Source organism: Salvelinus alpinus, chromosome 20 (genome assembly GCF_045679555.1).
Source record: "Salvelinus alpinus chromosome 20, SLU_Salpinus.1, whole genome shotgun sequence".
In the NCBI taxonomy this organism is placed as follows: domain Eukaryota; kingdom Metazoa; phylum Chordata; class Actinopteri; order Salmoniformes; family Salmonidae; genus Salvelinus; species Salvelinus alpinus.
The window spans coordinates 7,165,742-7,186,612 of NC_092105.1; the positions used below are offsets into that span (position 1 = coordinate 7,165,742).

At 40.0% G+C, this 20,871-nt stretch overlaps 1 protein-coding gene across 2 annotated transcripts; it reads right to left on the reverse strand.

The window, feature by feature from the left end:
* Nucleotides 1–3,168: 3,168 nt before the first annotated feature.
* Nucleotides 3,169–19,673, reverse strand: LOC139546247 (interferon-induced GTP-binding protein Mx-like). 2 transcript variants are annotated; one of them, XM_071354392.1, is made up of 14 exons: nt 19,545–19,670; nt 12,787–12,821; nt 12,228–12,409; nt 11,528–11,665; nt 9,851–10,005; nt 9,026–9,164; nt 8,740–8,938; nt 8,216–8,294; nt 7,983–8,105; nt 7,282–7,414; nt 6,941–7,099; nt 5,773–5,849; nt 5,229–5,426; nt 3,169–3,912 (listed from the first exon to the last, which is right to left on the reverse strand). In XM_071354392.1, exons 2-14 carry the CDS (start codon nt 12,807–12,809, stop codon nt 3,691–3,693), a joined length of 1,827 nt encoding a protein of 608 aa, XP_071210493.1. In that variant the 5' UTR covers nt 12,810–12,821; nt 19,545–19,670; the 3' UTR covers nt 3,169–3,690. The 2 variants fall into 2 exon arrangements, with proteins under 2 accessions (XP_071210493.1, XP_071210494.1); XM_071354393.1 differs by lacking the exon at nt 5,229–5,426 and having other exon boundaries at nt 19,545–19,673.
* Nucleotides 19,674–20,871: the final 1,198 nt, after the last annotated feature.

Below are 20,871 nucleotides of genomic sequence, written 5' to 3' on the forward strand. Positions count from 1 at the left end.
CATTCTGGATGATAGAAGGGTGAACAGGCAGTGGCTAAGGTGGTTGTTATCCTTGATGATCTTCTTGGCCTTCCTTCTTGACATCGGGTGCTGTAGGTGTCCGGGAAGGCAGGTAGTTTGCACCCGGTGATGCGTTGTGCGGACCGCACCACCCTGTGGAGAGCCCTGCGGTTGTTGGCGGTGCAGTTGCCGTACCACGTGGTGATACAGCCCGACAGGATGCTCTCAATTGTGCATCTATAAACGTTTGTGAGGGTTTTAGGTGACAAACCAAATTTCTTCAGCCTCCTGAGGTTGAAGAGGTGCTGTTGCCCATAATCTGCTCAACTAATAATGATAACACCCACCAGAGGGCGTAATCGTCTTGAAAAACGTTTGTTGCAATCAGGACTAAACGATAAGCCCGAAATCCACGTTAATTAAGCAGCGGTAAATCGGTGGCGGATGATGGTTGCTATTGAATTCAGCTGTGAGGAGGATTTCCTGGGTGTCGATGGTTTAATTAGAGACCAGCTGGCTATAATCTAGCGGCCATCAGTGGTTGCAATTGACCCATTATGTTTAATATATAGTGAGTGACATTACCGTGAAATTGAAATGTTCTCATTTAAACCTGTATATCTATTTTTTTTAAATGTTAGGCCAATATCTGATAGTACAAATTAAATAAGAAGTAATAATCATAAATATCCATAAAATGAAATAATAACATGACTACACAGATACAGGATCGTATATAAAACACATATGGTGAAAATAATGATTAGATTAATATGAAGAAACAACAAGAACAACCTAAGGAAAGGTTGATCCAGCATTAACATGGAGGACAAACCTCATCCAAATCCTCAGCCCTTTCACACAATCTCCTCTATTACATAGAGTAGGATACACAACTCATACTCAACTCATTCCATCAATTAAACTCTGCTCCTCCACCGCACTTACTTAACTCAACCACTAGAGGGCAACACAACCACGTTGCATTTCTATACTACCATACCTGAGGGAGAGTTCATAGTGGTTACGTGCACCACTCACACAAGATGGCTAATCTGGAATGTTTTGAAGTGTACCTTTGTCCTCAAAGGCTATATGTCTTCTATCAGAGTGGTGGCTAGTGACAGAGCCACCATAACACTGATTATTAGGAACATGGGGAGACATTTATCTGCTTCCTAAATGGGATCCTTTTCCCCTATACAGGGATTCATTATATACTGGCCGTGGCAATGTTCCGGAACAATACGGTTATAATGGAGCTGATAGTGACAACAAACCCCACATTCCATGTGACAACATTCTTATCAAAACATCATGATATATAAATGTTACCTAAAAATCAAATAAATAAAGTGTGATTTTAGCTAAATGACAATTAATTTGCTTATTCTGTAAAACTAAAATATAAAATGTTCCCTTAAATAAAGTAGAGCTTTTTTCAAAAGTACAATCCACATGGGTACTAAAAAGCTGATTTACCATCATTTGATTGTAGTACCATTTGGTTTAAAGAATTTTTTTATCTAACTGCCAGTAGCTCAGGACCTGAAGCAAGGATATGCATATTATTGGTACCATTTGAAAGGAAACACTTTTGAAGTTTGTGGAAATGTGAAATTAATGTAGGAGAATAGAACACATTAGATCTGGTAAAAGATAATACAAACAATAAAACTTGTTTTCAAAATATAATTTTTTTAATCTTCTTTGAAATGCAAGAGAAAGGCCATAAAATGACATGAGGCTAGGTGCAATTAAAATGTTGGCCACCAGATGGCAGCAGCATGTGTGCAAAGTTTCAGACTGATTTTTGAAAAATATATTATTTCACCATTATTTAACCAGGTAGGCCAGAGTCCAAAAACACAGGACTTAACTGTCCGGAAAAAATAATAAATCCACATAACAATCCAACACCAAATAACAGAGAAACAAGCCCGCACAAAAGCCAGCGGGCTTACTGCCCTTAAATAGCCTACCCACAAAACTAAACTCAAAACAGGTGCACCCAATCAGCCCAAACTAACAGAAACAAAAAAGAAAAGAATCGATTGCAGCTAGTAGGCCGGTGACGACGACCGCCGAGCGCCGCCCGAACAGGAAGAGGCACCATCTTCGGCGGGATTCGTGACAGTCTGCCCAAATGTGCCGAATTGGTCAATTGAGACAACTACATAACTATACAGAACCAAAATTCAATGGTAATAAAACATTTTTTTACACACTACAAGGAATGTCATACATGATGGATAATTAGCTTCCTTATAGAAAATACACTAACCTTGACATATCAAGATGGCTGGGCGGGGTGGGTGTGGAGCCAGAAACAGCAGGGGTTCTAACTGTAGAACCCAGTTCATACATTTGAATATAAAAATTGATTTTATCAAACAAAACTATGCCACATTTTATCTCTGGGACCCTCAGGATGACAAATCAGAGCTAGATTACTGAATGTAAGTACATTATTTACCTTCAGAGGTGAATGTATAGAACCAGTTGCCGTGATGAAAGTGTTTTGTTGTTGTGCACTCTCCTCAAACAATAGAATTGTATTTTTTTCACTGTAATAGCTACTGTAAATTGGACAGTGCAGTTAGATGAACAAGAATTTAAGCTTTCATATAAGACATGCATATGTCCTGGAAAGTTTGCTGTTACTTACAACGTCATTTGAATGCTAATTACATTAGCGCACGTTAGCTCAACCTTCACAGTATAGGGACACCTTAAGGGATTAGAAATCCGTGGCTTAAAAACGAAGGTGTCATTGTACGCTGATGATTCATGTTTTCTTTTAAAACCACATTTAGAATCTCTCCACGGCCTCATAGACAATCTAGATTATTTTACTATCCTCTCTGGATTAAAACCAAATTATGATAAATGTACTATATTATGCATTGGATCACAAAAAAATGCAAATTTTACATTACCATGTAGTTTACCAATGAAATGTCTGACGGAGATGTGGACATACTCGGTATACAAATCCCAAAAGAAAGAAATAGAAAGTTAGCAAAAATAGGTAAGATCTTGCAACCATGGAAAGGAAAATACCTGTCTATTTGTGGAAAAATCACCCTGATTAATTCTTTAGTCATATCACTGTTTACCTATTTGCTTATGGTTTTGCCTACACCTCGTGACCTGCTTTTTAAATTATATAAACAAAAAATATTAAATTTTATTTGGAACGGCAAGCCAGACAAAATTAAAAGGGCCTTTTTATATAACGAATATGAATTCAGACGTCAGAAATGATTAAATATTAAAGAATTAGACCATATAAACATATACAATGTTCTGTATGCTGATCAAAAGTATATATAATTATTGCAGGCTTTGTTGGCTACATCTCAGAATTTCTACATTGACAAATTGTAAACCACAGTCTACTAATCAAGGCGATCCGCTTGGTCCCGCAACCTTTTACGTTTCCGGCCGACTTCTGGTTCCTCCTGTAGGATTTCACTGGTGTCGTCTGTACAGCATCTCACTGATCTCAGCCGTTCTTATACATTTGTTGAAGACAAATTTACAAAATACATCTTATTTTACTCCTTATTTAAAATAAATTGCATTTGGGCATTAGTGACCTTTCCAACAATCTGGTCATACTTCTATAAACCGGTTTCATTTTTTGGCAACATCTCTGAATATTGTAACTGACAAGACATCACCAACTCAGAGGCTGCTGATTTTGTCATTGGCCAGTATAAGGCGATCCGCTTGGGCCAGCAACTTTGCACGATACTGTCCGATCTCTGAATCCTCCTGTAGGATGTTATCAGTGTCATCTCTGTGTAGCAGATCCAGCATTTCACTGCACACAATCTTGGCTGACTGCTTCAGGATGAAGTAACGGATCAGCATGGGCACCTGGTCAGCCAGTCTTTGCACCACAATCTGTGAGAGAGGTGAGGTGGGATGGAGAGTGAGGGCTAGAAGTGATGAGATGGCCACAAGGCAACCAAAAGATTACCAAATGACAACAAATTGTTAGCAAGGTGAACATATAGACATCAGAGTTGGATTGGTCTGCAAAATGCAATATACCACAAAGCAACCCTGCCACAACAATGTATGTTTGAAAAAATGTGTCAAAAAGCTTTAATTAGAGATCTGATCATCCCATTGATGATGTCATGGGTTCATAGTACATGCTGGAGCAGAGCTATATAATGTACACTACCGTTCAAAAGTTTGGGGCCACTGACATTGACATTTTTTGTCAATTAAAGTAACATCAAGTTGATCAGAAATACAGTGTAGACATTGTTAATGTTGTAAATGACTATTGTAGCTGGAAACGGCTGATTTTTTATGAAATATCTACATAGGCGTACAGAGGCCCATTATCAGCAACCATCACTCCAATTTTCCAATGGCACGTTCTGTTAGCTAATCAAAGTTTATCATTTTAAAAGGCTAATTGATCATTAGAAAACCCTTTTGCAATTATGTTAGCACAGCTGAAAACTGTTGTCCTGATTAAAGAAGCAATACAACTGTCCTTTTTTAGACTAGTTGAGTATCTGGAGCTTCAGCATTTGTGGGTTTGATTCTACAAATTTGTGGAAGGCCCTGATGAGAGAGTGTGTAAGTTTGTCGTTAAGCACACACACTACATAACATGCCAGTTTTTTGTTAACTGCAGGTTTATTTATTTTTTATTATCCCATTTTTCTACCCTATTTCGTGGTATCCAATTGTTAGTAATTACTATCTTATCTCATCGCTACAACTCCCGTACGGGCTCGGAAGAGACGAAGGTTGAAAGCCATGCGTCCTCCGAAACACAACCCAACCAAGCCACACTGCTTCTTAACACAGCGCACATCCAACCCGGAAGCCGGCTGCACCAATGTGTCAGAGGAAACACCGTGCACCTGGCAACCTTGGTTAGCGCGCACTGCGCCCGGCCCGCCACAGGAGTCGCTGGTGCGCGATGGGACAAGGATATCCCTACAGGCCAAACCCTCCCTAACCCGGACGATGCTAAGTCAATTGTGCATCGCCCCCACGGACCTCCCGGTCGCAGCCGGCTGCGACAGAGCCTGGGCGCGAACCCAGAATCTCTGGTGGCACAGCTAGCGCTGCGATATGATGCAGTGCTCCTAGACCACTGCGCCACCCGGGAGGCCCTGCTGCAGGTTTATTTAATAAGATTTTATTTCTGGAACACTCTATACATACTGCACAATAGATGTGTTGCATTGTACCTCATAGTATGCCTTGAGCAGCCCAGGGTACTTGCTCCTGGTGTCTTGCTCTTTGACTTCTGTGATTTCCCCCTCCTCTAGACTATGTTTGTTGAAGATTTCATCCTGTGTGTAGACCTGCATCTCCATCTCAAACTGCTCCACAATCCTCTCCTTCACTATGTTTGACTGCTGTTCCTGGATTGTTTCAATTTTCTTCTGAGATTAAACAAAGATGAAGATTCCATGAGGACATAAAGAATCTTGGATGCAGGGAGGCAGTGAAAAAGTGTTACTGTTTCAGAACAAAGTTCAGTTCGACATGCTCTAAGTATCTTGTGGTGTTTTATTTTGAACATTTAAGGGTACAATCCTACAATGGACAACCTGTAAAGTGGAATTCTTAATTAAAATATATAGTGATTTTTAAGTGCTACTTTGCCTCATGTTTCCCTGCTTCTTGCTAGTGCCACTAACTAAGATTTCCATTTCAGCCTAAAATCACAGAATTGAGAATTGTATGATTATCATGTCAGAGCGCTTAACAGTTTACATTTGTCATTACCTTTGAGACTTGATGAAGATAAGGATAATTCTTAAAGCTCTCTTTGGACAAATGATCAAATTGCTTCTGCACCATCTCTGAAAAACCAAAACAAATGTATTCGGTAAGGAGATGTTAAAAGAGACAAATGTATTCGGTAAGGAGATGTTAAAAGAGACAAATGTATTCGGTAAGGAGATGTTAAAAGAGACAAATGTATTCGGTAAGGAGATGTTAAAAGAGACAAATGTATTTGGTAAATATATTCCACAAAATGTTTTTATTTAAAGGGATAGTACAGCCAAATTACAAGTCAATAGTCCCAATATTATACTTTCTTTGTGCTTCATGTCCAAATATTCAATAAGTAACTTCATTGAGCTACACAATCAATTTGAGATACATCAGAGTCATTTGGACACGAAGAGGACAAATGGAAACAGTGTCCAGGTGAATAAAACCAAAGCTGGGATTGATGTCACACCTTATCCATAGACTGCTTCCAGGGTAAAGAAACCAATATGTCATTTTGTAATTTGAGTGAACTATTCCTTCAACATGTCCTATTTAGTCAATTTAATTTTAATGTCACGTGCAAAAGTACAATTAAATGCTGTTCTTACAAACTCTAAACTCAACAAGGAAGCCCTTAAAATAACAAAGAGGAACAAAAACACTAGAGAAATAAAAAGAACACGAGAAATTAAGTAAGTTCCAGGGTCAGTAGCTATATACATGGTCAGTTCCAGGGTCAGTAGCTATATATAGGGACAGTTCTAGGGTCAGTAGCTATATATAGGGACAGTTCCAGGGTCAGTAGCTATGCCCCATAAAACCTTGTTCCTACCTTTTGGTGAGGTTTATTTCTATAACATGTACACTAATAATCGGGAAGCAAGTACAGGAAGTGAATTTAATAAATAAACAAACATGAAACAAAACAAGAAACATGAGTAGCGTACAGACATGAAACACAGTAACAGAAACAATAATGCATGAGGAAAGAACCAAAGGGAGTGACAGATATTGGGGAGGTAATCAGGAAGGTGATGAAGTCCAGGTGAATCTCATGAGGCGCAGGTGTGCGTAACGATGAAGGCAGGTGGGCGTAATAATGAATAAACTGGTGACAACAAGCGCCAGAGGGGGAGAGATGGAGTAGACGAGACAAGGGCTTTTGGTCACTTACCTCTGATTGTCTGTAGTGTCATCATAGCTGGTCTCTTAAGTTCAGACACTAGTTTCTGAACAACATGTTGAAATACCCTGTAGTTACTGAATCCTGGCAGCTCACTTCCCCTGTGCTCCTGATCATATTCATCCACCACTTGTTGCACTACTTTGTGGTCTAAATTCAGGAAAACAATGTTAATAATGTATTGGAGAGTATAATCCCTGTTGTATGACATAACTATTAGTAGTATAATAATTATATCAGTAAATATTATAGATATTTAGAAACATAAATATTTATTGGTTAGACATGGTAATATGATGAGCAATACCCAGGGTATTCAAAATTGTACCTACAATGTGATTTGGCATTTTTGAGACGTTCCATCCACTCTGTAAATTCCTTTCGCATGAGCTCAAACAGGTTTTCCTCAATGATAATATCCCCTTGGGACAGTTGGGTAATCTGCTCATTGAAATCTGTTATGACCTGAAGATGGAAACATATCATAATAAAACATACCTGTTTAAATGTTTAATATTTAATCCTTTTAGATTAGTGTTTAATGAAATTGCTCCACAAGACCCATCCATCCTTACGTCTTCTACAGATATTAAACAAGAACTATCTTACAGTGGCTGGTCCAAGTGTATTTGTAAAATCAGCTGTCAATGTAAAGTATTGTTTAACCTGGTGACAAACATAATCAGGGGAAATTAAGGAAGGAGAGTGGAGGAAGTGGGAGTGTTGAGAACATTATAACGCTGTTTTATTTATCTTTCTGGACAGTGCGTCTACTCTTACACCTGTGTTGCAAATCTGACCAATCCGAATGGCAGAGGATGTGCAACAGAGTTGATGCCTTTACACCAGGTACCATTGCCCAAATTCTCTATAGGACATTCTCCTGACAATTTACCAAACCATGACAATAACACACCTGGACTGCTGTGGAACAGTATGGCTTCCAACCCTACATCAGACACTTTTATAGAAATGATGTACAAAAGAAGAAGTTTACGAAGCTGAAAGATGGAAAGGTGAAAGATGTACTCACCTGAATGAGGTACTTCCTCTTCTCTTCAGGTTCCATTGGAGGCCCGCCCTCTATTTGACTCAACGAATGCTTTACCTCCCCCAGCTGCTCCTTTATCTTCTCTGACATCTGGGGCAGATATTTCTGATCAGGAGCAAACATACAACAAGTTAATAGGTAGCAGACCACATGTTTTCCAGTGTACACTGGGTGTAGAGGGAACAGATAACTGTAGGGTCTGTGGTTGGACTAACTTTGATCTGTTTGACCAGGGCATTGCTGAGCTTGTTGGCTAGACACTTGGTGGTTGCCTTCTCCTCACGCAGGAGGGATCTATACATTGAAAAGGAGAGAAATATAACCAACACAGTATTTCATGCCAAACATTTGCCATAACCTGGTATGGTATAACCTTTGGCCTACAATGGTCACGCCCCCACATATATCTAATTAACATAATACAAAATAAATCCATCTGTTTAAGCTAGAGATATTTGCTAAGATAACGTATGGAATTGTTTTATGATCATACCAAGGATCATTTAGCTATTTGATTTTGAATGTTAAAAAGTACAATTTGCAGAAATGTAAGAGAAGGGAGGGGAAGGACACTCATTCATCAACACAATATGGAACTACTATCAAAGGATATCTGGAAAAATATACTTTTTTCATAAAATCCTGAAACCAACAGTTTGGGGCCCTGAACATTTTCAGAAGTGAAGCCATCAAAAACAAAGATGCAAGTTACTTAACACATGGCAAGAACACATTTTACCTGAAGTGCTCATGATTTCGGAAGAATTCCAACTCCTCCTCAATCGCACGGGTAATTGACATGTTTTCATCAATTTGCTTCTGACCACGACATTTCACAATGACATAACCCATATTGAGAAAGATGACTCTATTGTGGACAATTTCCAACACATTCTTCTCCGCTCCCGGGTCTATCAGGTCTGGCTTTGTCAGAATGGCTTGAAGACAAATGAAAAGCATAATGATAACTTTACTAATACAAAAAAAACTATTTAAAAATAAATGTATCTATATAATTTCTTTACCCAGAGTTCTTGTGCCTTCAGGATCCACTTGTTGTGCCATTTTCAGGGCCTCTGTTGTTGCTATGTCAACATTACATGGTACCACCGCCAAAATAATGGTTCTCTTATTCTTTATGAATTTCGAAATGAGATTATTGATCTAGCAAAAAAAGGAAGAAGAATGTGACAAAGCAGTCAGGATTCAAGACTTTGATCGAATTATTTGATTAATCCACGAGAGGGTATAAAACCGCTTGTTACTGTGATATCGCCCTGTGTGGAGCACTTGTTAGGGCAGGAGATGAGAAGCAGGTAAAGGAGATGGTTTAATAGCTGACGGACATGAAACGGAACAGGAACAGCGTCTGAACAGGAACGCATAACAACACAGAACAATGCGGACACAGGGAACACAACCAAGGAACAGACAGATATACAGGGGGTAATCAACAAAGTGAAAGAGTCCAGGTGAGTTCAATGAGCGCAGCTGTGCGTGTTGGTAACATGTTTGTATGATGACGGGTAGCCTGGCGCCAGGGAGGGAGAGCGTGCATGACAGAGAGGGTATCAGACCGCATGCTACCGTGATATCGCCCTGTGTGGGGCACTCTGTTCTTCATAGTTCTGAAGCTCAATCTTCCTCAAAGTCAACACATTCAAAGTACCTTTCACCAGAATCAACCATCATAGCTACATGTACCTTGCTAGCAGTTATGGGAACAAGTCTGTACACCTGGTTAAAACAATTCATCATTAGTGAATCATGAGATGAGAACCAAGAGTCATGAGATAACCAAATAATGTACTGGACAAAGTCCAAAAGCTATACACTAACGACAGACTTACTTGGACTCCAATGTCTTCTGGTTGTCCTTTCACAGCCACCCTGGTGATCCCTGGTAAGTCAATCAGACTGAGGTCACACACCGTGGAGGATGTGATCTTTAGAGTGATCAGGTCTTCACATATCCCCACTCCCTTTCCAGCTAACGAGTTCTGAGCTGTTAAATCAATGGGAAAATATTGATGTGTGTATTATTTGTTTGTTTGTCTGTCTTATACCCCGACAGAACTCTTCTTATCATAATATACATTCTGTAGTTGTCTATGGTAAATACCATACAAACGTTTCCACAATAAATTATAATAGATATGTCAATGTCAGTGGCGGTCGGTACCGTTTAAGATGAGGGAGAACAATATATATCTATGAGCATGGCCTTATTTCCATTACAGCATATTGGATGACTGTCATTCATATTCCATTCACACAGCTCAGTGTAACATCAATAGGTTTAGGCTGCTACATGATACTAGTACATCATACTCATCATACTACAACCTAACCACGAATGAAAGTTTACAACGCAGGTGCAGAAGTTGAGAGAATGTTTAGTAGTCAAGGTGATAGACACTGACACATTCAATACCACCTTGCACACTCTGAATGCATCATGCTGATCTAGGGTGTTATCATTAGTCCAACAGTTGCAAACAAGAGTTTCTATTGGACAAATTCAGGTATGTTTATCCTTGTTTTGTTTCCGTTTGCGTCCGTTTAAGAAAAACAATTCAACAGAATTGGTGTAATGAAAACACCCCTGATCACACGCAATCACAGTTCACTTTCATAGCAGCCACATACAAACAGCATGATCCCTTTGATCATTGTATATATACATCCTCCTCCCATCTACGCGCTTCCCTCCTCTCACCTTTACCCTTCGCTTGTTGACTTCAGTGCACAACACATCAGCTGTCTGTGACCAGACAAAAAAAATAATTCCAAGCCAAACCTTCATATCAGCTCTACACACAGCCGACATCGATGTCACCATATTATATCATCATAGCTAGTGGAGCTAACACATTAGTAAACCTGCTACAATCATGATGTACAGTGTTCAGTCAGCAGCAAGCAGTTTAGCAGTTACATCGGAGGGCATCAGTGGCTAACAGTTTATTAAACTTACCTTGACATGGAAGAGTTACTTCGTTGGATAGCCATAGCGAGCTAGCTAACATAGCCATCCCTCTCTGTTTGAGCCTGGTGTCTGACTGGGCTAAACTAGCTAGCTAACTTCGCAAGCTAAGTAAGTGAAAGTGAAAATAATATGAAATATAGCTAGCTCTCTTTTCAAAACTGTTCCTATTGTCTTTCTCTCTATTTCAGTAACCTACTCACCACATGTTATGTCTTGCAGTGCTAGCTAGCTGTAGATTATGCACTCTGTAATAGATTCATTTTCTGATCCTTTGATTGGGTGGACATAGGGCTATATTTAGTATAGTTTTATTAAAAAAATATGTTTTTAAATGTTTCGCTATTTAAATGTTTCTGAAATTCACTGAGGAGGATGGTCCTCCCCTTCCTCCTCTGAGGAGCCTCCACTGGTTAATGTGTGTGTTTGTGTGTGTGTTTGTGTGTGTTTGTGTGTGTGTTTGTGTGTGTGTTTGTGTGTGTGTTTGTGTGTGTTTGTGTGTGTGTTTGTGTGTGTTTTTGTGTGTTTGTTCCCATCTCACCTTGTTCAACGTGTCTCACGACTTCTGAAGGTTCGTCAAATTCAATGACTTTCCCACCTCCGTATGAGATTTTAGCCTCCCATTTCACTGTCCTGTCGTTACAGAGTTTAAGTAGCAGTGGGCACCTGGTGACAATACCTGGAAAGAAGGAATTACCAATGACATATCATTATACTGTATTACAGAACAATCAATAAAATACAATATGACAGTACAGTCAACAATGGACCGGGACATTAATTTAATGATAAATATATAACTTCTGTAGGCTACAGACACACTGAGGTTGCTCTAATGTTCAGAAAGCATGTCAGACATTTACAGTGTCTGAATAAATGGTTAGAGAACTCATGTACAGTTAACATTTTCTGTAAAGTTTTTCTGTGGTTATCAAGTTAATTTGAAGATGCTATACATTTCAGTAATGTCCGTGTCTCTGTGGTCCTATTGTACTGTCTGTTTCCTGACCTCGTCTATGGACAAGGACAGTGAGAACACCTGCTTCAGGATTGTTTACCAAGCCACTGGCATCAATCACCAACTTCAGCATCTTCAAACCAAAAACTAGTCAATGCCCAAATCATGTCTCAGTTACACAACCACTTTCACAGACTTTGGGTGATTTGGGCTTGACATTTAAAATGCTAATATAGATTTCAAATGTTTTTTTGTATGTTCAGAAAACAATACAGAATCTCACCAGTCCCTCTGGGCAGCGCCACCCCAGAAAGGGTCTCAAGCACAGAGCTCTTTCCTGAACTCTGGTCTCCCACCACAGCAATGGTTGGCAGTGGCAGCTCCTTATCTATCCCTATGGATCTCATGTCATCTATTAAGTCTATGAAGGGTCGAACCTTCTCCGCCAGCTGCTCTTGGAACATCCTGGGGGTATGTGAGGGGTACAAAACAATGCCATTATGATTGGTTCATTTGATGATAGACATACATGGCTAAATTCATTATTTTACACCGTTTTTCTGGTTAGTAACTAACTATAATTTGACGTACATGGGACGAGAAAATGTTTTCCCCAAAAATGTTAAAGCTGCACCATTAACAACATTTCACACAATTTACTGCATAAATAATCCCCATCACCATAAAATTCAGAATATTAGCATTATAGTATTGTGGTACAGTGTACTACAGAGTAGTATTTTGGATCGTACTACAGAGTAGGACTGCAAGTGTGCAATAACAACTGAAAAATGGAGGCCTTCATAAGTTCAAAACGGAAGGCTGAAGTAATGTTGTCACACCTCGATCCATCTTCATGAGCCATTTCTTTCTCCCCCTGAAATAAAAGAGAATGAAAGCTATACCATTTCATTGAAAATACAGAAAAACAGCAATTTATCTGTATTTTGAACTGAAGTTATTCTAATCTAAATCATCACATCACTATAACATAGGAGGAGATACAGTCTCACATGCCCAGTTCGGAACCTCACAATTTGCCAACTGTAAAACACTACCAAACATTAAGAATACCTTCCTGAATGATATACAGAATGATAATCTGCTCTCCCAGGAACAGGCCCAGATCCCTGTGATTTTACAGAATGATAATCTGCTCTCCCAGGAACAGGCCCAGATCCCTGTGATTTTACAGAATGATAATCTGCTCTCCCAGGAACAGGCCCAGATCCCTGTGATTTTACAGAATGATAATCTGCTCTCCCAGGAACAGGCCAAGATCCCTGTAATTTTACAGAATGATAATCTGCTCTCCCAGGAACAGGCCCAGATCCCTGTGATTTTAATAAATTATAATCTGCTCTCCCAGGAACAGGCCCAGATCACTGTGATTTTACAGACTGATAATCTGCTCTCCCAGGAACAGGCCCAGATCCCTGTGATTTTACTAAATGATAATCTGCTCTCCTAGGAACAGGCCCCGATCCCTGTGATTTTACAGAATGATAATCTGCTCTCCCAGGAACAGGCCCAGATCCCTGTGATTTTACAGAATGATAATCTGCTCTCCCAGGAACAGGCCCAGATCACTGTGATTTTACTAAATTATAATCTGCTCTCCCAGGAACTGGCCCAGATCCCTGTGATTTTACAGAATGATAATCTGCTCTCCCAGGAACAGGCCCAGATCTCTGTGATTTTACAGAATGATAATCTGCTCTCCCAGGAACAGGCCCAGATCCCTGTGATTTTACAGAATGATAATCTGCTCTCCCAGGAACAGGCCCAGATCCCTGTGATTTTACAGAATGATAATCTGCTCTCCCAGGAACAGGCCCAGATCTCTGTGATTTTACAGAATGATATACTGCTCTCCCAGGAACAGGCCCAGATCCCTGTGATTTTACAGAATGATAATCTGCTCTCCCAGGAACAGGCCCCGATCCCTGTGATTTTACTAAATGATAATCTGCTCTCCCAGGAACAGGCCCAGATCCCTGTGATTTTACTAAATGATAATCTGCTCTCCCAGGAACAGGCCCAGATCCCTGTGATTTTACAGAATGATAATCTGCTCTCCCAGGAACAGGCCCAGATCCCTGTGATTTTACTAAATGATAATCTGCTCTCCCAGGAACAGGCCCCGATCCCTGTGATTTTACAGAATGATAATCTGCTCTCCCAGGAACAGGCCCAGATCCCTGTGATTTGCGGGAAGAGAAGGAGGAGAAAAAGGGGCCAAAGAGCGGGGCTGCCTTCTGAGAATTTGTAGGCGATCGAATAAACCCCCACTTCCTTCCATTGTGCTGCATCTTTGGACAATATAATAGATGACCTACGTGGAAGATTAAACTACCAACGGGACATTCAAAACTGTAATATCTTATGCTTCACTGAGTCGTGGCTGAACGACGACACTATCAACATACAGCCGGCTGGTTATACGCTGCACTGGCAGGATAGAACAGCGGCGTCTGGTAAGACAAGAGGTGGAGGACTATGTATTTTTGTAAATAACAGCTGGTGCACGATATCTAAGGATGTCTCGAGCTATTGCTCGCCTGAGGTAGAGTTCCTCATGATAAACTGTAGACCACACTATCTACCTAGAGAGTTTTAATCTTTTTTTCCGTTGCTGTTTCAATGACCGCATTGACCGCATTGAATGACCGCATTGATGGCCGCATTGAATGAGCTGTATTCCGCCATAAGAATACAACAAAACGCTCACCCTAGTAGCCGGGGACTTTAAAACCTGTTTGGGATAGGGGGGCGCTATTTTCACTGTGGGATAAAATCGTGCCCAATTTAAACGGCCTCGTACTCTATTCTAATTCGTACAATATGCTTATTATTATTACTATTGGATAGAAAACACTCTCAAGTTTCTAAAACCGTTTGAATTATATCTGTGAGTAAAACAGAACTCATTTTGCAGCAAACTTCCTGTCAGGAAGTGGTAAATCTGAAATCGAGGCTCTGTTCCAGGGCCTTCCTATTCATTTGCTTGAAATCTATGGATATACATGCACTTCATACGCCTTCCACTAGATGTCAAGAGGCAGTGAGACGTGGAATGGGGTGTCTAGCTTGATCTGAGGTCGAACAAGAGCTCTTGGAATGACGTGACCACTATTTCCTTTGTTCAGCAAGGCGCGGGAAGGAACCCTGGATTGCGTTCTGAAAAGCTTTCGTTATAGACGGCTAATATCTCCGGCTTTGATTTTATTTGATACATGTGGTAATATCATCGTAAAGTATGTTTTTTCAATATAGTTTTATCAGATTATTGAAAGTTTATTGGGAGTTTTGGCGGTTTCCGTTCTCTGCGTTTGGTGAAGATGGACAGCTTCGCGCCACTTGGCTATCTTTGGTTGCTAATATCGACAGGAGAAAAGGACATTCTAAAACCAAACAACGATTGTTCTGGACAAAGGACCCCTTGTACAAGATTCTGATGGAAGCTCAGCAAAAGTAGGAACCATTTATGATGTTATTTTGTATTTCTGTGGAAAATGTTTAGTACTATTTTCCGCCATCATTGCAGGCGCTGTCTCGCTATAACGTAAGCTGTATGTCGTACTAAAGTTATTTTTAGAATTCTAACACGGCGATTGCATTAAGACCTAGTGTATCTTTCATTTGCTGTACAACATGTATTTTTTAGTAAAGTTTATGATGAGTTCTTTGATTAGATTAGGTGAGTGTCAGAAGTATATCCGGATAATTTTGTGCAGTTTGGCTACGTATTCACATTGTAAAACCACAATTTGTACCGCTAAATATACACATTTTCGAACAAAACATACCTGTATTGTGTAATATGATGTTATAGGACTGTCATCTGATGAAGTTTGTCAAGGTTAGTGAATATCTTTTGCTGGTTTTTTCGCTATCGCTACCTTTGCGGTGAATTAATGCGGTTGTGTGTTTGGCTATTGTGGTAAGCTAATATAATGCTATATTGTGTTTTCGCTGTAAAACACTTAAAAACTCTGAAATATTAGCTGGATACACAAGATGTTTGTCTTTCATTTACTGTACACCATGTATTTTTCATAAATGTTTTATGATGAGTATTTAGGTATTTCACGTTGGTCTCTGTAATTGTTCTAGCTGCTTTGGTGATATTTGTGATTGTAGCTGCAATGTAAAACTATGATTTATACCTGAAATATGCACATTTTTCGAACAAAACATAGATTTATTTTATAACATGTTATAAGACTGTCATCTGATGAAGTTGTTTCTTGGTTAGTGACTAATTCTATCTCTATTTGGGGGTTTTGTGCAAGCTACCTGTGCTGTGAAAGAAATGTCAGTGGTTTTTTGTATTTGGTGGTGAGCTAACATAAATATACGTGGTGTTTTCGCTGTAAAACATTGTAAAAATCGGACATGTTGGCTGGATTCACAAGATGTTTATCTTTCATTTGCTGTATTGGACTTGTTAATGTGTGAAAGTTAAATATTTCTAAAAAATATCTTTTGAATTTCGCGCGCTTCCTTTTCAGTGGAATGTGGGGGGAGTTCCCGGGGCTAGACAGGTTAATGCAGGGAAACTTAAATCCGTTTTACCAAATTTCTATCAGCATTTTAAATGTGCAACCAGAGGGAAAGAATCTCTGGACCACCTTTACTCCACACACAGAGAAACATACAAAGCTCTCCCTCGCCCTCCATTTGGCAAATCTGACCATAATTCTATCCTCCTGATTCCTGCTTACAAGCAAAAATTAAAGCAGGAAGCACCAGTTACTCGATCAATAAAAAAGTGGTCAGATGAAGCAGATGATAAGCTACAGGGTAGTTTTGCTAGCACAGACTGGAATATGTTCCGGGATTCCTCCGATGGCATTGAGGAGTACACCACATCAGTCATTTTCTGCATCGATGACGTCATCCCCACAGTGACCGTACGTATCCCAACCAGAAGCCATAGATTAACAGGCAACATCCACACTGAACTAAACGCTAGAGCTGCCACTTTCAAGGAGCGCTACTCTAACCCAGAAGCTTATAAGAAATCCCGCTATGCCCTTAGATGAACCATCAAACAGGCAAAGCGTCAATACAGGATCAAGATAGAATCGTTGGATGAAGCAGGGCTTGCAAACCATTACAGACTACAAAGCGAAGCACAGCCGAGAACTGCTCAGTGACACGAGTCTACCAGACGAACTAAATTACTTCTATGCTCGCTTCGAGGAAAATAACACTGACACATGCAGGAGAGCACCAGCTGTTCCGGAAGACTGTGTGATCACGATCTCCTCAGCCGATGTGAGTAAGACCTTTAAACAGGTCAACATTTACAAGGCCGCAGGGCCAGACGGATTACCAGGATGTGTAATGCGAGCATGCGTTGACCAACTGGCAAGTGTCTTCATTGACATTTTCAACCTCTCCCTGTAATACCAACATGTTTTATGCAGACCACCATAGTCCCTGTGCCCAAGAACACTAAGGTAACCTGCCTAACTGACTACCGACCTGTTGCACACACGTCTGTAGCCATGAAGTGCTTTGAAAGGCTGGTCATGGCTCACATCAACACCCGTATCCCAGAAACCCTAGACCCACCCCAATTTGCATACCGCCCCAACAGATCTACAGCCATGATTGGGAGTCCCATGGGGTGGCACACAAGTGGCCCAGCGTCGTCCGGGGTAGGCCGTCATTGTAAATACGATTTTGTTCATAACTGACTTGCCTAGTTAATTAGAGGTTAAATAAAAAAACTCGGGGGGGGGGGGCAAAAATGCAATTTCAGAATGTGGGTTGGGACATGTCCCCCCGTCCCCAGTGACAGGTCTGCCCCTGTCCATTGCCAAAGACCCACAACCAAGGTCCCACATGTTGTTCAGGAATACTGAGTATTGATGGAGAAAAGTGGGGAAGACTCACTTTAACATGCACTGGCCGATCTAAACCTAATATAGACGTGACTATAATAACAAGGCTTATAAAAGGGCTATGGGTTTTTTCTGAATTTCAGACAGACATCAAATGTTCTGCATCGTAACACTGTCATAACACTATCTTAACATCGTAATAGGTCCACTATTATGCTGCGTTATACGGTATCAGGCTGTGGGTGTGTCATAAACTGTCATAAGGCTAGAAAATACAGCAATATCTTTGTCATAACACGATCATTACATATTTATGTCAGCTTATGACATGTGTTATGAACCCTTATGACATGTTCAAAGAAATTGTTACCCAACAGGTTGGTAAGCAATTTCTCCAATGACCAAAAATGAAATGTACAGCGTTGGACTTTATGACAGAGTTCACAATGTATTACAGAGCTGCGATTGTTCTAAAAAAGTGCCTTTAATATTTGAAAACAGACCCCGCCTTTAACCTCTCAGCTCTCTTGTTCAGAAAATAAATGTTCAGATAAAAAAAAACACAAATATTCAATACATGGGTTAGTTGATCTGGACATTTCTGACAAGTTATAAATGGCTCTCTAAGGTATAGAATTACTGCCATGACCAGAGGAAAACTGGTGATGACTCTCCAATATTATTCTACTATTACAACATTCAATAATAAGTTGAAAGCCGGACTGAGTTAATAAAAATAAATGCACTCCTCCACCGCCCCGCCCCACAGTTTGGAAACCACCAGTGGTGGAAAAAGTACCCAATTGTCCTACTTCAGTAAAAGTTTAGATACCTTAATAGAAAGTTACTCAAGTAAAAGTGAAAGTCACCCAATAAAATACTACTTGAGTAAAAGTCTAAAAGTATTTGGTTCTATATATACTTAAGAATCAAAAGTAAATGTCATTTCTAAAAAATACTTAATAAGTATCAAAAGTAAATGTAGAAGTATGAAAAATGTACAATTCCTTATTTTAAGCAAAACAGATGCAACTATTTTCTTGTTTTTAAAATGTATGGATAGCCAGGGGCACTCCAACACTCATTTACAGAAGATGCATGTGTGTTTAGTGAGTCCCCCAGATCAGAGGCAGTAGATGACCACGTGTTGTCTCGATAAGTGTGTGAATTGGACCACTTCCTGTCCTGCTAAGCTTTCAAAATGTAACGAGTACTTTTGGGGGTCAAGTAAAATGTATGGAGTAAAAAGTACATTATTTTTTTTTGGGAATGTGGTGAAGTAAAAGTAAAAGTTGTCAAAAATATAAATTGTAAAGTACAGATACCCCAAAAAACGACTTAAATAAAAATACTTTAAAAGTACTACTTAAGTACTTTACATCACTGGAAACCACTGGTATAAATGTTGACCATTGTTTCTACAAATTAATTTGGTTTTAGTCCTTTCAATGTAGATTGAGGTAACCCTGCCTTAGATTATAACAACACCACCTTCAATGGAACTGAACAGAGTTAAGGATTCTTAGGGGGTCTTAAACTTTTTCCGCTCAAGACCCAAATTAGAAATTGACCATCATCCCATGACCCAAATCATCCTCCGACGACTCAAATTAGGAAGAAATAGTGTGCGATTATATATTTATTTTAATATCTTGCGACTCACCTCTCACTCGCTCACGGCCCACTTTGAGTCCCGACCTAAAGTTTAAGAAACCCTGATCTTGTCCTTTTAAATGCACACTTACTTTGAAATCGTTGACACTTTCAGACAAGCAGGCTGTGTGTTGAGTCAGGGTCACAGAGCAGTATAGGTCTACAGCTTGAGTCTATCACCTTTCATGGTAGCAAAATGAAAGTGAAACGTTTTGATGGTCCATTCTGGGAAATCATACCGTTATTCTGCATCTGTTACACAGTGCCTAATTAAAGTTCAGATACAACCTCATTGGTTCTTAAGGGTCACATGATTTCCCAGAAAGTAAAATGAAATCAAGGTTGTTTCTCAAAGTGCATACTACCACAGATAGACACAAGAAAACAGATGACACCCCACTGTGGATGTAATAGACTTTATAATGGGTGAATATTTACACTGCACAGCCTAACCTATGGATTGTGTCCCCATGAAATGGGGTATCTCCTCAGTGACATTCACAGGACACAACTGTGTCGAGTTTACACAAATATTTGTGTTTTAGCTGCAGGACTTTGTGAGAAATCAGTTCACTACACAGCCTAATGTGCATATTGAACATACAGATTGGACTGTACAGTCTAAACTAGAGATTGTGCTCCCATGAAATGGGTATCAGCCTACTCAGTGACACTCACAGAACTATGTACAGTTTACACACATATTAGTATCTTAGCTCCTATTATGCCCCTCCGCACACTTCACTTCCTGTCATTGAATGGGGCTCTGTTGTTTCAGCGCCCCCTAATGAAAAGCCCTATACATGTTGACCAACTACGGTTTGGACCCTATCATGCAGAATATGTGGTTAGAGTTCATCGGTCCCCAGTGCAGTGGTGGTGAGTATACCGGTAGCTAGACCATAGACTGATGGTTATGAATCTGGTTGTGTATATTTGAAAGGTTGTGTTGAAAAATACCTGCTTTGATAAACTAGTAGGCTAATCCCCAGCCAAGCAGATACAACTAGTAGAGTCATTTTTGCTGTGAAGTGCATTAGCAAAAAGCTTAGTCCTTTCTTTACAACAAAATGCAATTGACCACTTGTCTACTGTACCCCCCAGTCACAGGACCTCTCAGTCACCGCCTTATAATATTGCCTGATGTAGTTGTTTGAGAGATGTCAAGTTTGCAGCCAAACATGCAGCATAGAGAGAACCAGCAAGAGGGCAATCATCAGCATCATTTGTGTGTTTGTGACCGACCGGTATATTTAATGAGGGGCCAGGAGCTGATCTACACTGATATACCAATGGGGCTCCTCCAGCCTCACCTCTTGTCTGCTCACTAATGGTCGTCGATGGGGAGACCATAATTGGGTAGGTTTTATCTGACCTGTTCAAACTTCAACATAGTAACTGCCATGTGTGTCAGATATT

Coding starts and splice junctions, on each gene's coding strand:
- LOC139546247 (XM_071354392.1), bottom strand. CDS start 12,809: ATGGCTCATGAAGATGGATCGAG. Junction 11,666..12,227: donor GGCGCTGCCCAGAGGGACTG/GTGAGATTCTGT, acceptor CCTTCTTTCCAG/GTATTGTCACCAGGTGCCCA. Junction 8,106..8,215: donor CCCTGGTCAAACAGATCAAA/GTTAGTCCAACC, acceptor GCTCCTGATCAG/AAATATCTGCCCCAGATGTC.